Source organism: Condylura cristata, unplaced genomic scaffold (genome assembly GCF_000260355.1).
Source record: "Condylura cristata isolate star-nosed mole 26May11 unplaced genomic scaffold, ConCri1.0 scaffold00009, whole genome shotgun sequence".
NCBI classification, from domain to species: Eukaryota; Metazoa; Chordata; class Mammalia; order Eulipotyphla; family Talpidae; genus Condylura; species Condylura cristata.
Genome location: NW_004567110.1, coordinates 31,491,297 through 31,517,190, shown reverse-complemented (window position 1 = coordinate 31,517,190; position 25,894 = coordinate 31,491,297). Strand labels below are relative to the sequence as shown.

At 32.9% G+C, this 25,894-nt stretch overlaps 1 protein-coding gene across 2 annotated transcripts in view; it reads right to left on the bottom strand.

The window, feature by feature from the left end:
* TRIQK (triple QxxK/R motif containing) overlaps positions 1–25,894 on the bottom strand; it is a 54,706-nt gene that overhangs the window by 12,626 nt on the left and 16,186 nt on the right. Inside the window, exons 3-4 of one of the 2 annotated variants that reach the window (XM_012722836.1) lie at positions 16,804–16,850; positions 10,479–10,560 (exon numbers count right to left, since the gene is read on the bottom strand). In XM_012722836.1, coding sequence (XP_012578290.1) covers positions 10,479–10,539 — 61 coding nt within the window. In that variant the 5' untranslated portion in view covers positions 10,540–10,560; positions 16,804–16,850. The remainder of the gene's footprint in view (positions 1–10,478; positions 10,561–16,803; positions 16,851–25,894) is intronic. The other variant, XM_004679735.2, reaches the window with a different exon arrangement.

The window sequence follows — 25,894 nt, the reverse complement described above, 5'->3', positions numbered from 1 at the left end:
TAAAAAAATAAATAATAAAAAAAGAATGATCCAATTGTTAAAAGCAGGAGGATAGAAAACTACTAGTATATACATACAATAAGATGAACTAGATTAACATTCATCAACAAGAATAAAACTCTAAAACATGGTGTTCAGTGTAGGCACACTACATAATTTATACTTGTATTCACTTATATAACATTCAAATACCAACAAAACTAAACTATATTGTTTGGTACATTCAGAGATAATAAAAAATCAAGACAGAAATTCTTTCCAGAAGCACCCATTATGTTGTAATTAGTAAGAGGCACCAAGTGGCTTCTAAGATACTGATATATGTAGTTTTTAACAACTTGGATGCAGTTGCCTAGAACTTGATGGTTACTCATACTATTATGGTTTTTAAAATCTACAAATATTTTGTATGAGTTTATGATATGGTAGAGTCAATCAAGCCTGAAGGGCTTTTAGATGAGACATAGCAACAAGCCTTTAGCAGGTACTAATGAAAAAGAAGTGGCAGTCTCTAGGGTTTTGGAACAGTGCCATACATCCTTCAGCAGGTAACAGATGCTAAGAAACAACTCCTGGATTACTACCAAGTTCTGATGGAAACTGAATACCTGGTCATGAGACTCCAGGACCATCTGGATTGAGCTACCAGTCACGAATTGGAAGTTATCTAATACAAAAAAACCATAAAATTGGATGTACCATTTTAGTAGTTAAAGAAATTGGTATGGAGGGCTGTTTATTTATGCTGGCACCAGTTGGAGTAACTGCTAACCATGTCCACAAAACAATCTATAAAGGAGATTCTCCCAGTGGCCAAAGTTTGAGGAGATGTTTTGTTGTACATTAGTTGGAAAAGGAAGTGATCTGAGAAATGACACAACATCTGTTCTTAATTAGAAGCTTATCCTATCACCTAGTGAGTTTGGATTTCTTATGTCTTTAGGTAAGCAAATAAATGGGGAATCTTGGTACTGGCTATGGTAAAAATGATACTGGATACAATGGTTTGTTAAGATACAGTGATGGCCAAAAGTAGTATGGAAAGATGTGAGGAGAATCCTAGGGTAGTCCCCATACTATGATGACTGAGGGCAAAGTTTAGTGAAATTTACATGTATCTTTATAACTCGAAGAAACAACTAGAGTTTCTTCTAGAAATAAAGAAACAAGTTACCCAAGAAGGCAAAGATGCTCATCAAACTAAGATGCTTGCCAGGAAATGAAGGTATAGAGTGAATTTCAGAAAGAAAAATCATAGCTATTATGATTATTCAGAAAGTGGAAGTAAGTTGGAGAGCAAAGGAAGATGGGGGTTGAATGACGGAGAATTAATTGATGTATGGTAAGAGGTGTAACGATTCACATACCCCCAAAGAATATCAATCTTATTTCTTCCAATCATGAAACATAGGATTTACCTAATAATATGGTGGGAAAATATATTTGAAAATCCATGACACATAATCAACAAGATGTACTTCTTTAAGTCTTAAACATGGATTATTATTTTTTTAATTACACTTAGATAGCTTGATGACCAATTTATGCCATGTATATTCAAAATGTCATCGACACATAGGCAATATGTGTAGCATCAGCTTTTTTAAGCAGAATAATTTATTTTTTATATTTTAAACAAAATAACTTGAAAGGCCATTTATAATTTCTAATGAGTTTATATTATATGTATTAAAAGTTCCTGTCCTATTCTGAATAGTTAAAATATATTTAAATTTAAATAAACACAAATGGATAAAAATATGTATTTAATGAAGATGAAAGATAGCTTGTTTCCCTAATATTATAATACATTATTGCTCATAATACATTGTTAGGAAAGGATAAAGTAATTTCGCAAATTTAGTAATTTGTGAAAGGCTAGTGCAGTGTGTGTATTAAAGACAACACACAACCCTATACTTACATTATTTCGTATCTAAAGCAATAGTTACTATTGAGTATGTTATGTCATCGTTTTACTGAGAATTTCCTTAGTTTGATAAAAGAATAATTTCTCAACTGCTTTGACATTTTGCTTTTCAATTCCTTCGGTTTGCCCAGAAATAAGACTGCATCTTTGCCCTTTGTTGATATTGCTGCCTAAGCTCATTATCATGTGAATATCTGGTTATTGTTTTATAAATGTTCATTTTTCAGGAGCTCACTATTTTTTTTCTTTCTCAACAGTAGACTTTACACTAGCCATACTCATTATCATCATGTGGCAGTACTGCTCTTCTCTGCCTTTGCTGCTTTAAAAATTAATGCACTGTTATTTTCTGAATACTGCATAAGCTGCTTATGAGTACATTATGCTATCAAGCAAGCACATGCAGAAAAGCTTCCTAAACTGTTATTCTTTCAATGAAAATACAGCTGGTTCTGCTTCAAAGGCACATCTTTTCACCTGCAAATGGACTTGCTCCTACACTTATTCCTCAATTCATTGTCTTTTATTTGTGTCTGGAAATCTTTAATTGCCTTTAATTAGAAAAAAGTAAATTCAGTGCTTTAATCTTGCAAATACATTCAATCATAATTCTGTCTGGGATGAATACCAAGTTCTATTCACTGTCTGATCTCTATAACAAAGATATATAATTTATTGTCCATTTATATAGACCACACCAATTAAGATACAATAGAAAAGCAAAGAGATAAGAGTCAAAATATTTGAAAAGAAAAATTTGCAATCTAAATTTAATTACTTAAATGAATTATTGGAAGATGAGTTATTTACAGCATGCCAAAAACACTGACAACTAAAATTTGCTTATCCACAGGAAAGAATTCTTACATTTCCTTCAACATCTTTATAGAATAATTTCTCATCAAATGCTTCAAAAACCAAAACACTATTTGGATTTTTTTTTCATATTAGTAAAATTACTTATAAATTTTGAACAACTTGGCATACAAGATAATTTCCCAACTACCACAGGGACAAAATTATAGTTACTACATAACAAACCACAAATAACCGTAGAAAATTCATTACAAAGCCAGGGTTAATAGTCTTTTTTATGGAACCCTGTAGCAAACTCAAATGCTATGTAAGTAAAGTCTGCATTTTGATAACTGTAAGATGAGTAAAATCACAAATGACATGGTCACAAACAAATAATAGTTAAAATATTAATCAAGTTTGTAAAAAGAAAATCATTATAAAACCAGAAACACAACGAAAAAGTACAGATGCAGTGGATTATCACCAGCATAGTGGAAGTAATTTCTATTTAGCCAGTCATACAAAAGGATAGCATATATTTCCTTAAGAAAAAAGAAGGAAGAATTACCTGTTAAAGTTAAATTTGCAAAACAGCTTTTTTCTCAAAATTATTTTGGAATACGTTAAGGAGAGCAATCTGATGAAATTATCCTTAAAAATGAAAATCCTGTGAAGATTTTAATATCATGTTATAGAGGCAATTTAAACTAATGATAATTGTCTGTGTTTGTATATAACAGCTTGACATCAATCATATATTACAAAGAATGCACTATCATTTAACAACACATTAAGTACTAAGAAATAAGCAAGCACTATGCTTTGGGTTGCAACAAGATAAACCAGCAAGTTGTTCATGAAATATAAATTGATTTTCCAGAAAATCATATTTAAAATGCTAACCAAGCAACAACTTATATGTAGAAGTGTAGTTAAATAGAAGATATTATAAAGCAAAAAGAAAATCAGCAAACATTTTCTAAGTACTTATCTGTACAATGCCCTGGATATAGAGATAAAGTCAAAGGGAAACAACAAAAACAAAATCTTGGGAAAATAAAACAGAAAACTTCAGGATAAAATAAAATAGCAGCATATTATAAAAAGTTTACAAGCTAAAGGTACTGCTTATTATTTCTAGAGAACTGATAAGACACAAGATATATACAGAGTAGGTTAACAAAGGGTGTAGAATCTTAATTATCTGAGAATTAGGGACATTGTTTTATTGACTATTAGAACACCTATTTAGTTAGTACTTTCTATGAGCATCAGGAGAGTGCAAAAAAATAAATTTTGATAGGGCAAATAAAAAAATAAACATTTAAAACAAAGCAGTGGGAAAGTGGTATGTGTCATCAGAGAAATAAAATATTCAGAGGACTTCCATTTCTGAAACTCGGTAAACTAAGCTGAGGTTCATCCTTCATTATATAGCTACAGAGAAACAGTAAGACAAAACATTCTATGCAGTTAAGCATATATGTATGTATTTATATATATACATATATGTATATGTAATTTTATTACATATTATTACAAAAAGAAATAAAACTCCAAATACCAGAACAGGACAAAACTCAAGAGCAAGAAAATGAGGACCAAATGATATTGTAGCTTGGTGGTATACTGGTGCCTGTTTTCACATGTCAAAGAATGGCTAACGACTTGTATGCAAAGTGCCATGTGAGAAAAGAGCTGAAACAGAGGTATATAGATAAATTCTAGGTCTTTACAGGACTGACCCAACAAAGAGGACAGAAAAATAATTTGCACTTGTTTGGAGAAATAACAAGCAATCCCTCTGCTTCCTCTAAGCTCTGGATGTTAAGGAAAGATATGTCTTTAATGAAAAATACATGTCTGAAGCCTATTAGTCCCAAAACTGGTATGAGGTCAAATTATCCTAAAGAAAACTATGTGAAGAAATAAATCCAGAATAATTCTATGTTCTGGTAATGGTCCAAAAGTCTATGAAATCCCTACTGTCAATAAATAAGGAACATTGCTCTACAAGAATATTTCACAATTTAAAGTGTTAGGAATCTCACAGGGAGAAAACAGAACAGAAACAAACAACCCCAAACTGAAATTGAATACACACACACTCAGAACTATAAAACATAAAATATTAAAAATAAAGAAACAAGAAAACAGCATGAGGTAGAGTAAGCCAACACAATGAAAAAGAAAGCTGATTACATAAGAAGAAAAAGTAGAGAGGAAGCATCTGAAAGAATTTATGAAATTAACTTTTCAAATAATTATATATTGTTCCTTTTATTCTTTTCCTTTGTTTTTTCCCTTTAATTATATATATATAGTTTCTTTTATTCTTTTCTTTTATATATATACATATATATATGCATAAGTGTGTGTGTGTGTGTGTATGTGTGTGATCAAATAGACCTTGCACACATGACAAAAAAGGTCACTAAGGTCACTGAAATTAATGGGGACAAGTTATAATAAATGAAATTAGAGTGAATGTGCGTGTATGTGTTTAGAGAGAGTGAGAGAGAAAGAGAGAATGAATGTTTGAACACTTACACAAAAGGAAAATAGGTCTTAGAAATAATAAACCCAGATTGGGATAGAGATAAATAAAGCAAAAATACAAAAGTGATTTTTAAGAGATAGTGATATCATAATGTGACACTCAATATAACAGGAATTTCAGAAGAAGAGACTAAAGAAAGGGGGGAAAGTCATTATTAAAAAAAAAAAAAATCAAAGAGATTTTTCCAGAATCGAAGAAAGAAGATACCTCAGTTGAAGTAGCACACCAAGCCCCAAGTCATTTCTTCCTTTTACTGAATAGAAATAATTGTCCACATTAGGGCCCTTCCTGGTGGCGCAGCCAGTTAAAGTACAACACTAAGAAGCTTAAGCCACTTCAGCATGAGCTCGATCCCTGCCCTGAAGGTGACCCACATGGCACAGCAGACCTCTCCTGACCCACCCGCTGTTCCCTTCAGCAGTGTACTTCATAGATCTGCCTGTTCTGTTCCCCACTCTGTCTCTGGTGAGTTCTCTCACCACCCCTGCACCTTTAGCCTGTACCCCCATTCTATATAAATAAATAAATAAATAAATAAATCTTTTTTAAAAAAAAAGTCTACATTAAATTAGAGCAAGAAAAATTCAAAAGAAAAATCTTTAAAACAGGAAAGAAAAATATACCCAAGTGAAATGATTGCTGGATCAATGGAAGATGTCTCATCAGAGACACAGGTGATGTAATTTGTTGCTTAATTCAAGATTAATAATTAAAATCCAGTAACATGTCTATATAAAAACAAATCCAATTACAAAACATACTTTTGTAATATTTAGTCACATAGTAACAAAAATTAAGTCATATACCACTTCTGTTTAATTCAAAAATAACTATAAACAAAATAACAAAACCATTGATATGCCAACTATATGATCATTTCAAAAAGACAACTGACATGAATTTCATACGTAAAGATATAAATTCCCCTACAAAGTAATTTGTAAATCCAGGAGAATTCCCTTTGCCATTTTTCATCAACATATAAAGTTAATTATCAAATTCATATGAAAAGATAAACAAGAGGGGTACACATGTACTACAATATGATCGCCAAGAAAATCTGTTTTCATCCACTACCATACAATTGACCCTGTTTATCTAATTTACCCACTCCCTCATACCCCATCCTCTATGATTGCCACCATTATGCTGTCAGAATCTAAAGAGTTCATTTTTGTTTTATTTGTTTGCTTTGTTTCTTTATTTCTACTTATGAGTGCAATCATACCACATTTGTCTTTCTCCATCTGACTTACTTCACTTAGCATAATTCTCTCAATTTTCATACATCTTGTTAAAATGGCAAGATTTCACTTTTTTATAGCTGAATAATATTCCATTGTGCATTTTATATATATGTGTGTGTGTGTGTGTGTGTGTGTGTGTGTGTGTGTGTGTGTGTATGTATATAATGCCACCTGTTGAAACTTGGGAAAGTTCTTGAACCCATCTAGATCTGTGTTACTATAGATAGTAATAGTTACTATTTCATGTGACTACTGTTAGGAAAAAATAAGATATGCCTGGCAGGATATGCCTACTAATTACTAGTTATGTCTATTATATAATAAGAACGATTTACAAGAAAATAACTTAGAATTTTAAATGATTTAACTAGCACTTACAAATATTATTTTGCCTCGTATGTTTATAATGCCCGTTTATACAATATTTTAATTATATTAAACATTTTAAAATTATTGTTTCAATTTTTAAAGAATATATCATTATAAAAATATATGTAATTTTAGCCAATGCAACCCCATCTATTTTTTTTTTAAATTTATTTATTTATTCATACAGAACTGGGGTACAGGCCAGAGATGCGGAGGGTGAGAGGATTCACCAGGGACAGAGTGGGGAGCAGAACAGGCAGATCGACGAAGTACACTGCTGAGGGGAGCAGCGGGTGGGTCAGGAGAGGTCTGCCACGCCAGGTGGATCTCCTCCAGGGCAGGCGGGAATCAAACTCACGCGGAAGTGGCTTAAGCTTCTTAGTGCAGTACTTTAACCCGCTGCGCCCCCAGGGTGGGTCCGCCACCCCATATATTTTTAAAATACTATTTCTGAAGAAAATATGAGGTCCAACGCAACTTTCTTTCCCATGTAGTCAATAACATTCCAGAATGTTGTATTTAGTCATCTAGTATCTTGAAAGTAAGATGGTATACCACTCCAGTTTACTATATATTTCAAGACCATGTAAAATAATTAAAAGTTCTTTTTATATTTATAAGTTTTTTTCCAGTCATAGGGGTCAGTGTTTGAGTCTTATCTGAGCAGAGAATAATATGAAGAAGAATTGTTGTGAAAACCATTAACCAATGTCAGTACATAATTAAAAAGCCAAAACTTGGAGTGGATGATAAATAAATATTAAAATCATTATTCAATATATGACACTGGTTTTACCAAATGTAGTTAGTGGCAAACCAAAGTTAGGTAAATAACTGAAATGTAGCAGCAAGGGGACATTGTATATAATGCCACTATGAACTTGTGAAAGTTCACTAGCATTTGAAATTAACTAAGAACTTTACTATTCAAAAAAACATTATGACACATCATTCAGTTATTTTTAATTACTATTTTTTATTACAAAGACAGAAGCACTTTCCAAAGATCATTCTACTTGCTTTATTTCCCCATTTCATTTTGGGTCATATCTGGGAAACACGTACAAAGCTCTATTTAAGGGAGATGGTGTTAACGATAGATCAATAATAGAAGTTTAAGCTTCTGGTACTTTCTGACTCTGACATAGAAGATACTTCCTTGAGCAAATCTGTTATATAGTTTTAATATTACTTTTTATTAGCTAGTAATATCTGTACATAGTGGTGTTAGGTAAAATGTCCTTTCTCTGACTTTACAGTAGCCATCTCTGTGTGTATATAAATCACATTGCGTAGCATATGTACGAGAATATTAAGCCTTCAATGATTACTCTTGAAAGGAGTCAATAAAAGTAAGTATATCTCAACTCTTATTATAATTTATTCCATTATGATATATATATATATATATATATATACACCTCATATCCATGCAACCCCCTAGATTACAAAGTGTTCTGCCACTTCTATGGATCTCACAAGAATTCTATGGGATAGGTATAGCTTTTGCCTTCGTATTATAGTTTCCAAGTCAGTAAAAACATATATGGAAATGTAAAGCATATCATTGTATCCTCAGAATAATGTAGGCTTTGTGACTTTCTTTGTCCTATTCCTCCATGGATCTAATTAAAAACAAACAGAATTAAATAAAAGGAAAGATATACCAGGTTTATAATAACAGATGACTTTGGAATTTTCATATATCTATTCAACAAACTTGATTATTAAATACAATTAAATATCAATAAAACTCATATTTTTTTGATGGGAAAATCTTGTGGTTGTAGAAATCAAAACAGTTGTTGCAAGTAGGAGACAGGTAGGAAGTGACTGGAAGCAGATATGAGGACCTCTCTGAGAAGTCAGAAATGTCCTATCTTTTTTTGGTTACATGGGCATGTGCATTTGTTAAAATACACATTGAACTATCCTTTTTAAACTCCATATTGAAGCACTGGGTTGGAATTGCTCTGTAGTATTGTTTTTCCTCTGTGGCTAGCACAACCATTTGATCAGATACTTCCATCTAGTAAATCAACCTTTCTGTCAAAATACACAAATTAAAAAAAATACACTCTTCATTCATAAAGCATCCTATAAATGAAGGAAAAGGATTTCCCAAGTGAAATCAAACATCAAAACCCTCTCTCAAAATACTAATCCATTTACATATTAGTTTTTAATTTTCATTTAAATTCATGTACACATCAGTTAGGCGAGTTAGATCTTTTCATTAGGCTCTTTTTTTTTCTTTTTTTTTAAAGATTTATTTATTTGTGCATACAGAACTGGGGTACAGGCCAGAGGCTCAGGGGCGGGGAGAGGCTTCACCAGAGACAGAGTGGGGAGCAGAACAGGCAGATCGAGGAAGTACACTGCTGAGGGGAGCAGCGGGCGGGTCAGGAGAGGTCTGCCACACCATGTGGTCACCTCCGGGGCAGGCGGGAATCGAACTCATGCGGAAGCGGCTTTAGATTCTCAGTGCTGTGCTTTAACCCGCTGCGCCACCAGGGAGGGCCCTCATTAGGCTCTTTTATTAACATTTTTTTATTGTAATACATGTTTCTATCATCTACTTAGATCTCTTCTTTTGTGAACTGCATTTTCATATTATTTGCTAATATTACTACTGAGCTTTCAGGTTATTTTGTTTATAGTAGGGCTCTATTTCTTTACATATAGAATGTTAATTGCTTAAATGTATTCTAAATATTTTTCACTTTGTTTGCATGTCTCTTCCTTACTATAGCTTTTCCACTATGGCATACATTTTATCGATCATATTTATAAAATATACTTGGTGTCAATCATTTCCTATTTTCTGACTTGTAACATCATTGTCTATCCTTTAGTTATTTAGCTTATTACTATTTAATTTCCAAAGGAGTACTAATAGATGGGAATAGGAAAGAACATGTAATAAAAGAAGACAGAGATGGGGAAAGAGAAGTTATCTATTTGCTCCTAATTGATCTTTAATTTACTATATTTAGTTAAAAGTTGTGGTTTTAGGATACTGACGCTTTAATATTTGGGGACTTGGTTTGTGACATAGTATGTGGGTTTTTTTTTTAATACTTCATACATTCTTGAAAAAAAGTAAGTAGACAATCCTACACTTAAAGCATATTTCTAAAACAAATGAGTGTCCTGTTATCTTCAGTACTGAAGAGTAGACTTTTCTCTCATCCACCAACTTACTATATTAAAATTTTAATGGAAAATTACTGATATTAATACTCAATAGAATTAAATTTTTATCTAGATAAAAATAATCTAATAGGTGATAATATTAAAATTACTTACTAAATGAGAGTAGCTAGCTTCAAAATAAAATCAATAAAATTTATTTTTGGTTTTATTAATAAAATTATAAGAACCTGAAACATCACTAGTATAAAAAATGTACCTTAATTGGTAAGCTGATATACTTAGAACTTAAAAACTCCATTCAGCTATTCACTATTTAGATTCTGTGAATCACATATACTAGGGGAAAGTTACTTCTTACTATTACACATATTTGCTTTTTTTCTCACAGGAAAGTATCAAAAGGCATATCCTTACTTACCAATTTGCTTTCTGTACTGATCAACAGGAAGTTTTATAGTGGAGGCATCTTTTCTACCCATCTTTGATCTCCAAAATGCCTGCTGCAGAGAAAAAAAAATAATTACAAAGTCCTAAAAATCAAAAGGACTACTACAAACTTCAGGAATAATTTATTCCATAAAATTCATTTTTAAAGCAATGGGCAAAAGTGCCTTTGACTTACTCCAGTTAGATATCAGTAAAGAACACAAAATTCTTTCAAATAAATTATCAAGGATACAATTGCTGGTAATTAAATTTTCCAATTATTTGTTCTTGGTAACATTCATTTTATCAAATATTATCAATGCTCAATTAAACCACACTGTTAGAGAGCATTGTGCTATTTATACAGATGGGTTGGGGCTGTAGGCTTGCTTTAGGCAGCATATTTTTTTTCAATTACCTACTATGTCACACAAAAAGTAAGGTTAAAGTTTGGAATTTTAGGTAGCTTGAATTCTGTCTTAAAAAGCATGATATATGCAACATAAGTACATGTCCTATTATTTTAAGTTAAGTACAGTAACAAAGACTACAACCTAGCAAAACCCATATTGTTCGTTACTTCCTAACAGAATAAGCTACATTCCCAAGCCTGAAGTCAAGCATGTTGTCAAATTCTTGCCAACAGAAGATAGCTCGAAGTGCTGCCATTTCCAGAACCAAACATAAGAAACTTCCATGTAGACCCCTGCATTCTCTCTCTGCTTCCAATTGGCTCTTGCTGCTTGTTTTCCATTTCAGTACTTTATTGAAAAATAAATTCTATTGTGATTGATTCATTACACCATAGTGGTGGTGGTGGAGGGGGGCGCAGGGGTCTACTTATTATACATAGTCCAGAGCAGTGGCTGAAATTTGTTCCTTACCAGTCCTAATAAGGAGCTATAAAATGAAAGATGAGGTCAGGCATAACAGCTACTTCACAAGAAAACACAGAGCCCAGTAATTTGGGGACACAGAAAGTTGGAAAGCCTACTTCTGAAAACAATGCAGACAATACAAATGAAAAAGACTTAAAAGCAATGGTGATGGGGGCAAAAAGTCCCATTAAAATTTCTTAGTTAGAAAGAGAGAGAGAGAGAGAAAGTACAGTCAAGTATGCAACTTTTTCAACCTAAACCTATTGTTTTGGAGACAACTGTTACTAGGTACAAACAGAGAAGCGTAGGAGTTCTAAAGTATAGAAAGAAACACAGTGCTTTGAGAACTGCCTAGGAAAAAACTACAGTCTGATGGCTAGCACATGAATCTAAATAGAAATGGCAAGAAGGTTACTAAAATCTGAGGAACTGTATTGACCAGGAAACCAGAAACTTCTTCTGAAAAAGTTTAAATGAAAATCAAGTATAGGCCTCTAAACAAATCAGCAGAGTAGCCCCCAAGGAAGACAAACTTCAGATTTGTGATATCCATTTCATATGTGACCAGGAAGGAGAACTATCCAGATGGCAAAACCATGGAGAACAATGGGCAAGGGAATTTCTTTAAAGATCGTAACGAGGATTTAAGCAAGAAACCTCTCCTCTCAGTACAATGGGCCTTCTTCGTGGCTTCCTGTGCAACAGGTTTCATCATCACAATGAACCAATGTCTCCTGTGTGTTTCCAAGTCTTCTTCCCATCTCCCCTTTTTAAGTTGAGATGATTATTGCAGACATGCTGCAGACATCTTTTCATGACCACTACTTACTAGGGGCTTAATGAGATGGAAAGAGCAGGTAAAGTGCACAGTCTATAAACTTCAAGGAGTTACATTTCAACTTGAGAGGAAGGACTGTGGATTGATTTGAGATATCTGACATTGTACTGACTGTTACAGCAAAGAAGAGGAACTATTGTACTCAGTCCTCTGACATGCAGTGACTTGGACTATAAATCCCAGTGTGCCATCCACATGCCATCCTGAACACCAGAGCTACTGGGCACTAGAGGTGGAACTAACTATATAGCATAAAAGGCAGGTAGGGTCTTGGGCTCTTGGGCTCTTGCTTCTCCAGCTATGACTTGCACCCAGGGACTTGGAGGGGCTTGGAAGGAGACACAAGGAATATAGACATGTAAAGATACCTGAAAGAGATATATAGGAGAGAGAGATATGGAAAGACTGTCATTGACAGAGACAATGGCAGCTATTACCTTGGTCTGTATTTTTGCATCTCTCTGTCTCAGACTTGCCTTGCCACTTTTGCTCCTTTCTTATGGTTCCCCAATAAAATGTGCCTTGGACTTGTGGGAGGCTTATGGGCCTCACTTTAAGCCCATTCTATTTCACAAAGCACTTCCCAAGGAGGGTAGGGTAATTTGGGGAGTTATATTGTGAAACTATTATTAGGAACGACCTTTGCTTTCTTCTCTTGCCAGGCACATTAATTCTATTAAAGACCCGAATTCACATTAAGTGTCTGCCTCTTTGCCTTTGTGTGGCAAATAGCTGAACCCCTTTTAGAACACGCACCCCTTAATAGTTTGGGATATCCCTGTCTAGATGTCTCTTGATCATGTTTTAGCAGTACTGAATGCAATAAGTGGGGGAATTTTACCACTCCCCTAAATAGGGAACAGGAAAAAGAATATACATATAATTCCTGACCAGAAAAGCAGACTATGGAAAACTATTAGCCTCTATTCATTAAAATACATGTCCTCTTTTTCTTCCTAGGTATATTTAACATTTTCAGCTTCCTTTGATACTAGTTGTGAGAATGTAACTAAATTTTAATCAGTACTATTAAATAATATTTGCTACTCCTAGAATTAACTTATAAAAACTTTTAATATGTGGTCACTGGCTGAAAAAGAAATAACTTCCAGGAGGATAGTGGAAATATTATGATAAGATGGCATAGCCTATTACAGCCTGACCCCTGAATCACTGTATGTAACAGAACTACTCAATTGTTACTAAACTTGTTTCTAATTTGTTTTCTCTTTCATGCTACGGGAGAATAACAAATAAATTTGTGTACCATTTGAGCCTTTACATATTTTTAAATCTATTTGTAATATTCAATAGTACCACCCAAATTAAAACAAATATGTATAGCTGCCTCTATATAAATCATTATAATCATCAAACTGTAATTTTCCTAGTGAGCATCGAGGACCTCAAATGACATATGTATTTGAAATTCATTCAGTTCAAACTGCACTGTTTATCTGTATATATGGCCACACAAATAAGGCAATATTAACAATGATCTCATTCAATAATATAAAAGGCATCCCCAAGTTAATAATTTCTAATTATATCTATGAAAATTGTAAGTTTGGCTAAAAATCTATTCTTCTACTTACAATAATCTTCAGATGTAATATTAAAATATTAACTGGTGAATACAACAATAAAACATCAAATAAACGAATTCTTTATCCCTCATAAACAGTCATTATAGTTAACATATCCTTAATATTTCAGAGTGAGAGCAAGGCATCAATTTCCATTGTACACTTGTTTGCTAAATCACAGTATTAAAAATAACTGTTGGAGGCCCTCCCTGGTGGTGCAGCAGGTTAAAGCACAGCACTAAGAAGATAAAGCCACTTCCGCATGAGTTCCATCCCTGCCCCAGAGGAGACCCACATGGCACAGCAGACCTCTCCTGACCTGCCTGCTGCTCCCCTCAGCAGTGTATTTCGTCAGTCTACCTGTTTTGCTCCCCACTCTCTCTCTAGTGAAGCCTCTCACTGCCCCTGCACCTCTGGCCTGTACCCCAGTTCTGTATGCATAAATAAATAAATCTTAAAAAAAATTAACTGTTAGTACAAGCATCACAAAAATGACAATAAATCTGATTTACTCATGTACTAATTCATTTGTATAGTGCTTTACATTTAATTTTAAAGTATAGTCAAGTTATTTTAATCTTGATTGTATGATTCTAGAAAAGACATCACTCATTTTCAGTTTAGTTTAAATGAATAAGCACTAATACATGTGTTAGTTTTAAATCTATTTAGAATTTCCATCAAAATGGCCACTCACTCTGCTTCCTCCAATTCCTTTTTGGTCATTTAAACTAATAGCCCAACAGAGACAATAAGTAAGGGATTGGTAGAGAATATCTTTTCATCAAAGTCAATGGAATTTTATTTATTTTAAAAATGCACTTTAAATAAAATTAAACTAAAGTACCTAGGGATCTAAATTTTTATAAGGGTCTCTATGCTATGACAATGTGACTATAAAAAGGTTAAAAATTTTTGAACCAAAAAGATATATTAAGGAACTGATTTTAAATTGCTATCCTAATTATCTTATGATTTGTGATGCTTAATATGAATTTTAAGTTTACTCTAGTCTTTGAAAATATTATAATCTATCCTTATAAAGCAAAGTAACATTTATCAAATGTTGAAACAAAAGATGTTACAGAACTTACACATATACAAATGACTCATATTTTATTATTTAAAACAAGCAAAGGAAGGTAGAAAATAATTTACTTTCCTAATAAAGAAACTGAGAGTTTTTATAATAATCTAAAGAGACTCATTCATCCGTATGGTGCAAACTGTCAATGCCTCAGACATCTAGAACCTCTAAAATGTTCTGACTTTCCTTTGTTCTTCAAAGCCTTGCAGTAATCATCATTCATTTCTGTTGCTTTGATGGTTAGATAGCAAACTCCTAAGAAATCCAGGGAGACATTAGCACATACAGCCTCAATTTCTAATAAGTTAGCTATTTGCATACAAGATCAGCCACAATTTAAAATGTGTTGTGATAGATGCGGAAAGGGAATAACAGATTTATATTAGCATGTACAATACCAAGATTGTTTTCACAATTTAATTCCTTAGAGATTACATCTCATCACCTTCTTTTATAAAGAACACTGCATTCCCTGAGGAACTAACTTGCTCTGAGACCCAGCAAACCTAAAATATGGATTAATAAGATAATATTTATTATTTATGAATTTTGCTGTAGGAATGATTTTAGATTAAATCATCAGAGAAGTTTTTAACATTCTTGAAACTTAATACATATTTAAGGAAGAAAAAATGCTAATTTTATTTAAGGCCTAAATTGCATATCGAAATAATTCATAATTTTTTTATTAAATTAAATTTTTATACTCTTTAGGACTTTTAAGATTAAAGATAGTGGTTTTACTGTTGGTATTCTTTCTTAACCTGAATTTTACAGAACAATTTTGCTACATGTATTTTTTAGACAAAAAAAAAAGTGACCTTTAAAAACAAACAAAGGTAGTGTTATATAAACGCAATCATATCCCATCCAACTTATTTTATTGCTCACTTATACCTTTTTTATGAAATCCAGAATGAACAAGTAAAGAAATACGAAACGTGAAGCCTTCACATATGTCTCTGCTTCCAGAAAAAGCATTCAATCCAGACTGTGACATTTAAATACAGATCAAAACATAGGTTATTAAAAAAATTCAACCCATGACCACAGAAAAAAATAATCATCTCAGTTTTTAAGGCTAAAAAGAAAAGCCCTTACTTAAGTATGAAGTTATAAATAGGCTGAAAAAAAAACTGTTTCATTGAGACGGGGTCAGAATTGACAAACATGAAAATACAATCTCCTGCTATATGTTGGGAATGAATAAAATGGTGAATAAAAAAAGATAACATGTCCTTGATCTTAAGGGACATTCATTGTTTCCAAAGCAAATTTTTTAAATTTCAAAGTTGTTCATGTAAATTATATATATGTCACCCAAATGAGTGACCTAGATAAAACAAAATCCTTAATATGAAGAACAATTAATGATTCAATTTTGTCATTTGTTTCCTAGTCATCGTTCCATTGTATTATCAAATTTAGCTTTTAATTTCATGAAACTGATGACCTCATTCACATTTTCATAAATTTACTCACATCACATTGTGAGTATTGCAATTAAATGTCTCCTCCATTCTCCCCCACTGGTGATGTTCCCAGAGTTTGGAATTCCTAGATGTTTCTACATTTGGGGGCTTGTTGGAACTTTACTAAACCCACAAAAGAATTCAAAACTATATCTAGCAAAGCAAAAAAAAAAAACAAAAAACTATTTAGAGGCAGTGCACCTGAGAAGAGATCTGGGCAAGCAGATTCCATGGAAGAACTGAAAGAGAAATATGGGATACTCGGGGCTTAAATGGGGTAAAGGAGGATGTTCACTTCATCTGTTTCTGGAGTATACTATGTAAGTGCTCCTGGCATGTTGGTTTATCAATCCATACAGCAGTTACTAAGGTACTCCCCCTTCTTCTTTGCTCCTGGAGTACAGTTGTATCAGGCCCCAGGAGCAGGTTAGGGCAGGAGTCTGCTTCCCCACCTACCTGCTCTGAGTTGCTGTTTCTTGCTCTCCTGGGTCTTTATCAGTTGCCTGTAGGTTAGAGTACAAAAAGAATACTAAAAACTTGAATATGTGAGAAAAATGACTTCTAAAACCCTAATCACTTGCCAAATTAATCCAAATATTCATAAGAATAATAACTAAAGGATTGTTGTGCTATTCTAAAATTTCAGGTTCTAGAAAAAGGAATATGTGTTGCTAAGCCACTCTTCAAACAAACTATAGAATAAAACAAGTATGGTAACAACAAAATACTACTACAGGGAAAAACTTTGGCCCCCACTAAGGACATACATTTGTTGCAGTAATATTTGCTGTGATACAAAATCAATCTCTCTCCTGGATAAGCATGTCATCACAAAAACCTCTGTATAAAGATAGAAGCTTTTATTATAATACCCAAAAACTGGAAAAAGTTTTGCTCAATATTGATCAATAGAAGAACTGATAAACTGGCATATTCACACAGGTAAGATTAACAAGCCTTCAAAATATTAACAGTATGCAACAATGCAGATAAATCTCAAAATTACTATACTTAGTCAAAGAAGTAGTAGCTCCATGTATTTAAGTCAAATGGCATTCATTAGTTTTATGTATAATGTATAAATGTAACATCATTTGACAAAAATGGTCCTGGCTCTTTCCCTGGCACATGTATTGAAACACTTCTTAAGGGCTCAGGAAAGAATAAGATATGAGAAAGTACAATAACAAAGTATATAAAAATCTACAACAAAATGAGAAAATAAGTCAAGCAAGTGAAGTTGAGCAAGGATTTTATCCTTTGCTTTGTTTCACATTTGAAGGTTTATTTTTGAGTAGAGAAAATAATTCTAAGTCTGTCTAAATAGTAATTGGAAAGAATAGTAGAGTGAGGGGGTGAAGCTACAGGAAAGACAGTAAAAAATGATTGAGGTTTTTAAGTAGATAGGAAGAGACAGAACTCAGTGCATACTTGAAGGAATAATCACAGACTACTTCTTTTTCTTAAGCAATAAAGAGGAAAATGGATGTGTATAAATACACATTTGAGGTTTGATAGCCCAAAGTAGAGGGAGTACTATTTAGGAGCTCTAATTTCATTATGTAATAAGAAGCAAAGTTATCTCCTAAGAGTGAAATGGTTGATGGAAAGTTCAGAGATTTGAGTCTAGTGACTAGAATTGATGTAAAGAGAAGAAACACCTAGGGAAAACAAGACCAGTGAGTGAAACTAAGTGATTAAATGAATTTTGTAACCATAAATCTAACATAGCACTGAAGTACATGAGTGCTGAGCTTCTTAGTGTTGGCACAGGAAAGGAAAGAACAACTAGATTAGCAAAGTTTAGGTTTTCCAGACAGGCATAATAGGCAATAGGACAAAAACAAAACAAAACAAAACAAAACAAACAAACAACAAAACATGGACTAGCATAAAAAGCAGGTGGAATGATGACAAAGGAAGTGAAAGATGGGCTTTGGACTTAAAGATTTGGATCATTCAAATAACCAAAGTGCTGAAAGTAAAAGAACTAGAGGAGTATTTACTAGGGAAAAACTATAGGTTATTAATAATAATTGTGAAGTGATTGTATTTTTGAGATGAATTGGATTATGATCGAGGGTAACTAACACCACATGAAAACATTATGCAGATAAATTAAGAAAATGAGAGACCAGGAAAATTTAGAGAGCATACATATGAATAGCAAAGGCACCCAGAACAGTGGCAGGATTTAGAATAGGGAAAAAAGAAAGACTAAGTTGGGGAGCCTAGGGAGTGATCTGGAAACAGGTAACAGGGAAAAAGAAAGAGCACACCATAGTCAAAAAGGAGCTTCAGGTATTGTCTTTTTTGTTCTCAAATGCATGGAAAAGTAAATAATCAGGAAGTTGCAATAGGAAATAAAAACATAACCACCAGCTTCCTGTTCTAGAAATATATGAATATATGTGAAACTTAAAGAAAGAACAGTGTCTACCTAAGAAGACTTCAGAGATATGGTGCTCATACAAAGAATCAGATTTGAATTAATGTCAGTAAGTGAAAGGAATGATCATTTAAATGCTTCAGGATGGATGGGCTTCAAGAATATAAAGAAAACACAGGAAGGGAAGCGAACAACAGGAGACTAGTTCAAGAAAAAGAATAAACAAACCACAGCACACTATGTCCATTAAGTGTTTAGAGGAGGGCAAAAGTCCAAATGGGTCATCTTGGAAAGAGAATAAAGATAGCAGGAATGTAACATACGCAAAGCTCATGTGACAACTGCATTAAGTACTCAGGCCACTCGGAGTCAGCTGTGGCCTAGGTCATATGAGGAGATCCCAGTCCCTCTGGAAATGCTCAGATGGTGGGAACTAAGCTTCTCAGACGAAGACTTGGTCTCAAGAGCACTGGCAGGCACACTGATTCACCAGCAGTGACTAGAGGCTCTAGGTCAGCATTTGTCACATTGTTGTCCATCCATCACCAAAATCAGTTGTGTGAGATGCTCATTAAGATGAATATTCCTGAGTCCTATCAACCAGAATCTCAACGGTTAAGATTTTTTTTTTGGTCTTTTTACTTCCCAGATGACTGCTATGATCAGTCATATTGTAGAACTTCTACTTTTATTTTTAATCATCCCATAGTTAATTCTTCATTGTTAGCACTTGGGAGACACTGCTAGACATATATATATGTGCAGGGACTGTGAGATTCTTCACTCTCAATGGAGCTCTGGATGGCACAGTATGACAACTGTGGCAATTTTTAATGACGATGGGTATTTCCTGGATCAACAGGATCATAATATATTGGGCAATGAAGTGTCCAAATCAGTCAGTTTTTAATAAGAGTTGAAAGACTGGGAGATTTGAAGATAATTAACATGCTAAAAAAGAAGAAAAAAAAAACTAGCTATATTCCAAAGACAATCCACTAAGGGAACAATACAGAGAAGAGAAGGAAATGACATTTGGTATTTAACTTTTAGAATTTGGGAGCCGGGATGGTGGGGGGGGGCATGAAGAAGAGGAAAAGCTGGATAATTGTGTTTTCACATGTGAGTGATAGTTAAAATGCAGAGTTCCAAGTTTCATTCTGCAGAGATTATCATTTAGCAAGGTCAGGGGAGAGGCCAGGGAAGCTGCATTTTAAATAAACATCACTCTCTGCCAGGATTTTCAAACTCAGGTGGTTCATGGACCATACTTGGCAAAATACTGAGTAGACAGATGGTGATGTCATTAACAGAAGTAGATAATATGGAAAAGAATAGGTATGGGGGAAATGGTGAAGGCAAGGAGGTATTATCAATCTATATTATAAATGTATTATACCTACTATAAGAAAATAATGTAATTGCTATTCCTAAAACTTTAAAGTATTTGATTTGAAAATAATTATATCACAAATTCCCTGGTCGTCACCAAAAAATACCCACAAATATTTTACTTACTTTTATTTTAATGTCTTTTTAATGCACAGATTGTTGTGGCATCTGGACACATGACATACTTGAAAACAACACATTAAATTTATACTGCCCAGAATAGACAAAAAGCTGCCTTGCATGTACCATCAACAACGTTACTCACTGGAGGCGGAGAGTGCTGCATTAGCTGGGATCCATGAAATTTTTTTTGTTTTAATTGTTAACTTTGTACTAATATCAAAGGGGTATTCTGGTAGGACCAGTATTTCTATTGACCATTTCCTAAGTAGAAAAATTATCATTATGCTCCACCAGGGCTTAAATTAAAACAAACAAACATACAATTAATTTCTTGTATTTGCAAAAGGAGACAGATTGGCTAAACTAGAGCTGACCTATGACATAAGTTGTAATGGTCAACGAAAATATTTAATGACATAAATTATATTATCTTTTTAATAAAAGTTAGTTTTATGCAAAATCTACTTTCAAACAGTTTCTAAAGGGTATACTACTTTATTTTGGTACCAACTAAATGAAACTGAAAACTCTATTTTTACAATTACACTGTAAAAACACAAGAAGAAACACATTTTCTACCAAGGTAAAAGAGCAGGGCCATCTAAATTCATAAATCAGTAAGGCATGTGGCTTATCAAGGCAAATGAGAAACACCAAAGGTAAGTTTGACTTATGGGATTTTGAGGTAGAGAACAAAATATCCATTTTGTCCTGACCGTGTGCCAACTAACAAGCAGACTTTTTCCTAATAAGAGAGAGTAACCAATAGGGTCATAGACCTGAAGGTAATAAACTCCTGTGAATGACAAAACTAGTTGAGCTAGCTATGTACAGTGTATTTTGAATTGTTTTTGCATGTTTTATAGCTGGAATAAAAGGGTAGCTCATGTGACCCAAATAGTCCTGGTTAATGCTTTTTTACATAATCAAAGATTTGGGATTTTTTCCTTCTTAAGTATTTTATATCAAAGTAAACATAAACTAAGTTCCTAAAACCTAGTAGTTTTAGTACGAGATGTTAAATTCTGGAAATCTACTGAAGTTTTTTATAAGTCTCGACATCATGGTGATATGACTTGAATCTGTCATATTACCATTATTGTCCAACTTTACAAAGTTTTCACATTATCATTTATGAAGCCTGTTTTATGTAAAGACTGGTGAAATATAGGCCTACATTATTAGAAAACTGACTTAGAAGGACTATAAAGGAAAGGAATAAGCAACGAGTAAATGAATAAAATATACCAAGAATTGGCTGAAAGACAGGCACCTCAGATATGAAAGGAGATTCTGTCAACAGGAATCGAAAGTAGTGTGGTCATACATTTTATCATCCACATAGGGGCATTCGAAAATAAAAACAGACCTAATGTCATCAGGACAAAAAGTATTAACCAGGACTATTCGGGCCACATGAGCTACCCTCTTATTCCAACTATGAAACATGCAAAGACAATTCACAAAACACTGTATGTAGCTAGCTCAACTAGCTTTGTCATTCACAGGTGTTTGCACTACAAGGAAAAACAGCAAGTCTTCTTGCTTTTTAGGAAAGCAAGATAAATGAAATATCTCTGTAAAATGAGGCACTAATGAATACTTTGCAGCCACTGATTTCCAAGGCAGTAGGTTCTGATTCTCCTCCTCCAGTTTGATTACTTTCTGACTTCCTTCATAAATACTTGATCTTACTGTTTTAACTTTGATGCTCCCCACAATTCATACATTACATATATGCTTTCCTTGGTTCCCTCATTCCCTCAGATATCTATGATAAAATCAAAAACAATGAAGAATAGCCTTGAAAACTCCCTGAGCAAACAAAATCAATTTGGTCACAGAAACAAATTTCAATTTAGCTTACTTTTGGTTTGAGTTTTGGTTTGAGTTCTACCACTCTGCAAACTGTTTTTTGTGTGTGCAATACACAGTTGTACTAGTTACAACAGATTTCCCTTGCTATCTGAATGTTGAGTATTCCTGTTTGGCAGATTATTTTTTGAGGGTTCTGGGAACACTTTTACCATTAATTTATGTGGATGCAACTAACTTATCAAATCAAATCATACCAAATAGCAACATTCTACTTTTGAATAGCAGGGAAATCCTGTACTTTAGTAATCCATTGGTCTCTAGCTGTTAGTGAAATATATATATATATATACACATACATACAGAGAGAGAGAGAGCAAGGACTTATGATCTAGTCCTAACTTCCTTCAATCATACATCTAGGATTATCTAAACAGAATAAATCAAGTCTGAATTTCTCATGCTCTCTATGATTGGGTTGTTTGCCCTGTATTCTACCTCACTTATTTTTTAACTAAGCCCACAGGTATGTTACAGAAATAATGTTGTAGTCTGTTTCTTCAATGGGAGGTGCTAACTTTGATCACTTGGTTCTGGTGATTTTTACCTCATTTTTCCACTGTGAATATAGTCTCTTATCTTTGTAATGAGAGGTACTTTGAACTATGTAAATTTCTTATTCTTCAAATCTGTATCATTATTTCAGCATTAATTCATGTGGGTTGGCTGAAATATTATACTAAGATGGTTGCCAAATGTTATATATATATATATATTAATTTCTTCATTCTTTCCACATTATTTGGTTGGTAACCCACTGTATTTTTATTTACTTATTCTCTTTATGTGTTCTCCCCATTTAGTTTTCTTCTCCCCTTTTATTTATATACGTTTTTTTGTTTTAACAGTAGTATATACTCATAAATTAACACTTTATTCAATGCATTAGAATCCATTAATAAAATTTGTTTATTGTTATGCTCAAAATATCCTGTATTTAATCTATGGAGATCTTTCAAGGATTTGTATCATTTTGTTTTACATTACATATTTTCTGGAATCAAGATTTCTCCAAAGAACCAATTCCCTCTTACCAATGAAGATTTTGGGGGACAAGATGCATTCACTTTTAATGGACTGTTCACAGGTCTTCTCAGTGGATAGAATCAAGGGATATAGTATTAATATGAACTCACTGCTTCCAATTTTCAATTCAGTGCCACATAATTCACTAGAGTTTTGTGCTTGCCATATTTGTATTTGTAATTTTCTCCTCAAAGTATAAGAAATCTGTAAAACATTGTTCTCAATGCAAATCTGTCATATCAAATATTTTATATAATATTTATCAACAAGATGTAAATACTTACAATTTTTAACTTGTGGATCAACTATGAAATAATAGACAAACAAGCCAATTTGAACTAAATGTACCAAATATATAACCTGTGCGGATGAAGGCCAACTTCACAATGACAATATCAGATATTAATAATGGAATAGGCACCTGTGGAGACAGGAACAAGGAAAATATGATTTTACCTTAGACTTACCAATACCTGTCATAACCAATTAAAGCTGGCCCTGGGGTCTGTTTCCCCTACGCATCAGACTGTCTGATGCTGGAGTAAATAACAGAGTAAAATCAAAATTCTTTGAAGAGAAAGGGATAAAGGGGCAACTAATAGTATAACTAAACAGATGACCAAAAGTGTCACTTTAGTGGATATCCAAACACTGTATATATGTAAGTGCTCATACATAAAAGAAGACTGTTAACACTCAAGATCTACATTATGAAATTATGTGTATATATACTGATTCATCACTTAATTTAAACTTTAAAAATAAATTATACCCATACATTTTAAACTGGTATATAAACACATATAACTCACATAACGTCAACTGGTACATAGTATATATAACTCACCAAACTTCTTTGATCTAATTAATGGCAACCTCACTTTTGCTAAGTGTTAGTTATTTCAATGTCTGCTATCTATTTCAAATAATATGAATTCCAAGTTTAACAAAAATATATTTGGAAAAGTCACTTAAGTCCTTCTACATAAAGCAAAAAATAACCTAGATTTATTTTTCTTTCTCTCACTCATTCTGACTCTCCTCTTTGGCTAACTATTTCAAGAATATCAAACTGATAAGTTAAATTCTAATTTGGCATTTGAGTAGATTCCAAGAACATTTAATGTTTATCCTCTGAAAAAAAATACAATAATAGTAGGGAAATATACCAGACCAGAATGCATAAAGCTGTACGTTAATCATGTCTTTTCGATAAAAGTCTGAATGACCTTGACAAAATCACAGTGTTTCTCTTCATAATTATTTTTTAAATTCTTCAAATTCAAAAACCTTGTATACAGGAACATATGTATCAGGTGAAAATATGTGTCATTTCCATGCAGAAAATTACATCTTTTTATATAAGGAGAAGCCAAGTAATATTATTACATACTTTTACACAAGTTTTTTAAAGCCAATTAAAGATATGCTCACTGATGTAAGCAATCTGAGTATATAAGGGGAAATAAGCAGTTCATTTATGGTTATTTTGTTTCTAGTAGTTTCATAATTCTGCGTGACTTACCAAAAAATAGCTTTATTAGTAAATAGATGACAGAAGTATAAAACAGCTAGCATACATCCAATTACATAGAAGTTGCATTAAATGCATTCATTTATATAAAGTCCCATGCGATTAAGTCATTACCACTTTACTAAAATAAGAATTTCTCAGACTGGTAGTTTTCAAACAGATTGTGTTATTAAAATTTGTATTTACAAACAATGATGCAAATTACACATTTATAAAATCACCAAATTATACTACTAGAGAAATACAATAAAAAATATTGAGATTTGAAAATTGAAAAAACAATGTAGAAAAGGTTAACAGGAAGAAGTATTGAGTTAGTAACTGATATAACTCCACAGAAATAGAACAGTAAAGAAAAAGCACTTTATTAAAAAAAAGTATATTCAAATAATTCTGTAACAATGGATCATTACAGAAAAGACTATCTCAAATATGAAACAAACACAAATGAGAAAACCACAAAGTATACTTCGTTCCTGATTCCATCACCCTGGCTATATTTCCTAATTCCTAGTCTATCAAAATTAAGGCATTTAAGACATTGCATTTCAAAAAGTTATCAAAGAATGGTTTGATAGAGCACTAACCTTTTTAAGAGCATTTAGTTTCACAAGAAAAGAAATAATTAAGGAAAAATTATCAAATGGAAAATACAGATTTAAAACTGTCAAAAAAAGAGAGAGAGAGAGCAAGGACTTATGATCTAGTCCTAACTTCCTTCAATCATACATCTAGGATTATCTAAACAGAATAAATCAAGTCTGAATTTCTCATGCTCTCTATGATTGGGTTGTTTGCCCTGTATTCTACCTCACTTATTTTTTAACTAAGCCCACAGGTATGTTACAGAAATAATGTTGTAGTCTGTTTCTTCAATGGGAGGTGCTAACTTTGATCACTTGGTTCTGGTGATTTTTACCTCATTTTTCCACTGTGAATATAGTCTCTTATCTTTGTAATGAGAGGTACTTTGAACTATGTAAATTTCTTATTCTTCAAATCTGTATCATTATTTCAGCATTAATTCATGTGGGTTGGCTGAAATATTATACTAAGATGGTTGCCAAATGTTATATATATATATATATTAATTTCTTCATTCTTTCCACATTATTTGGTTGGTAACCCACTGTATTTTTATTTACTTATTCTCTTTATGTGTTCTCCCCATTTAGTTTTCTTCTCCCCTTTTATTTATATACGTTTTT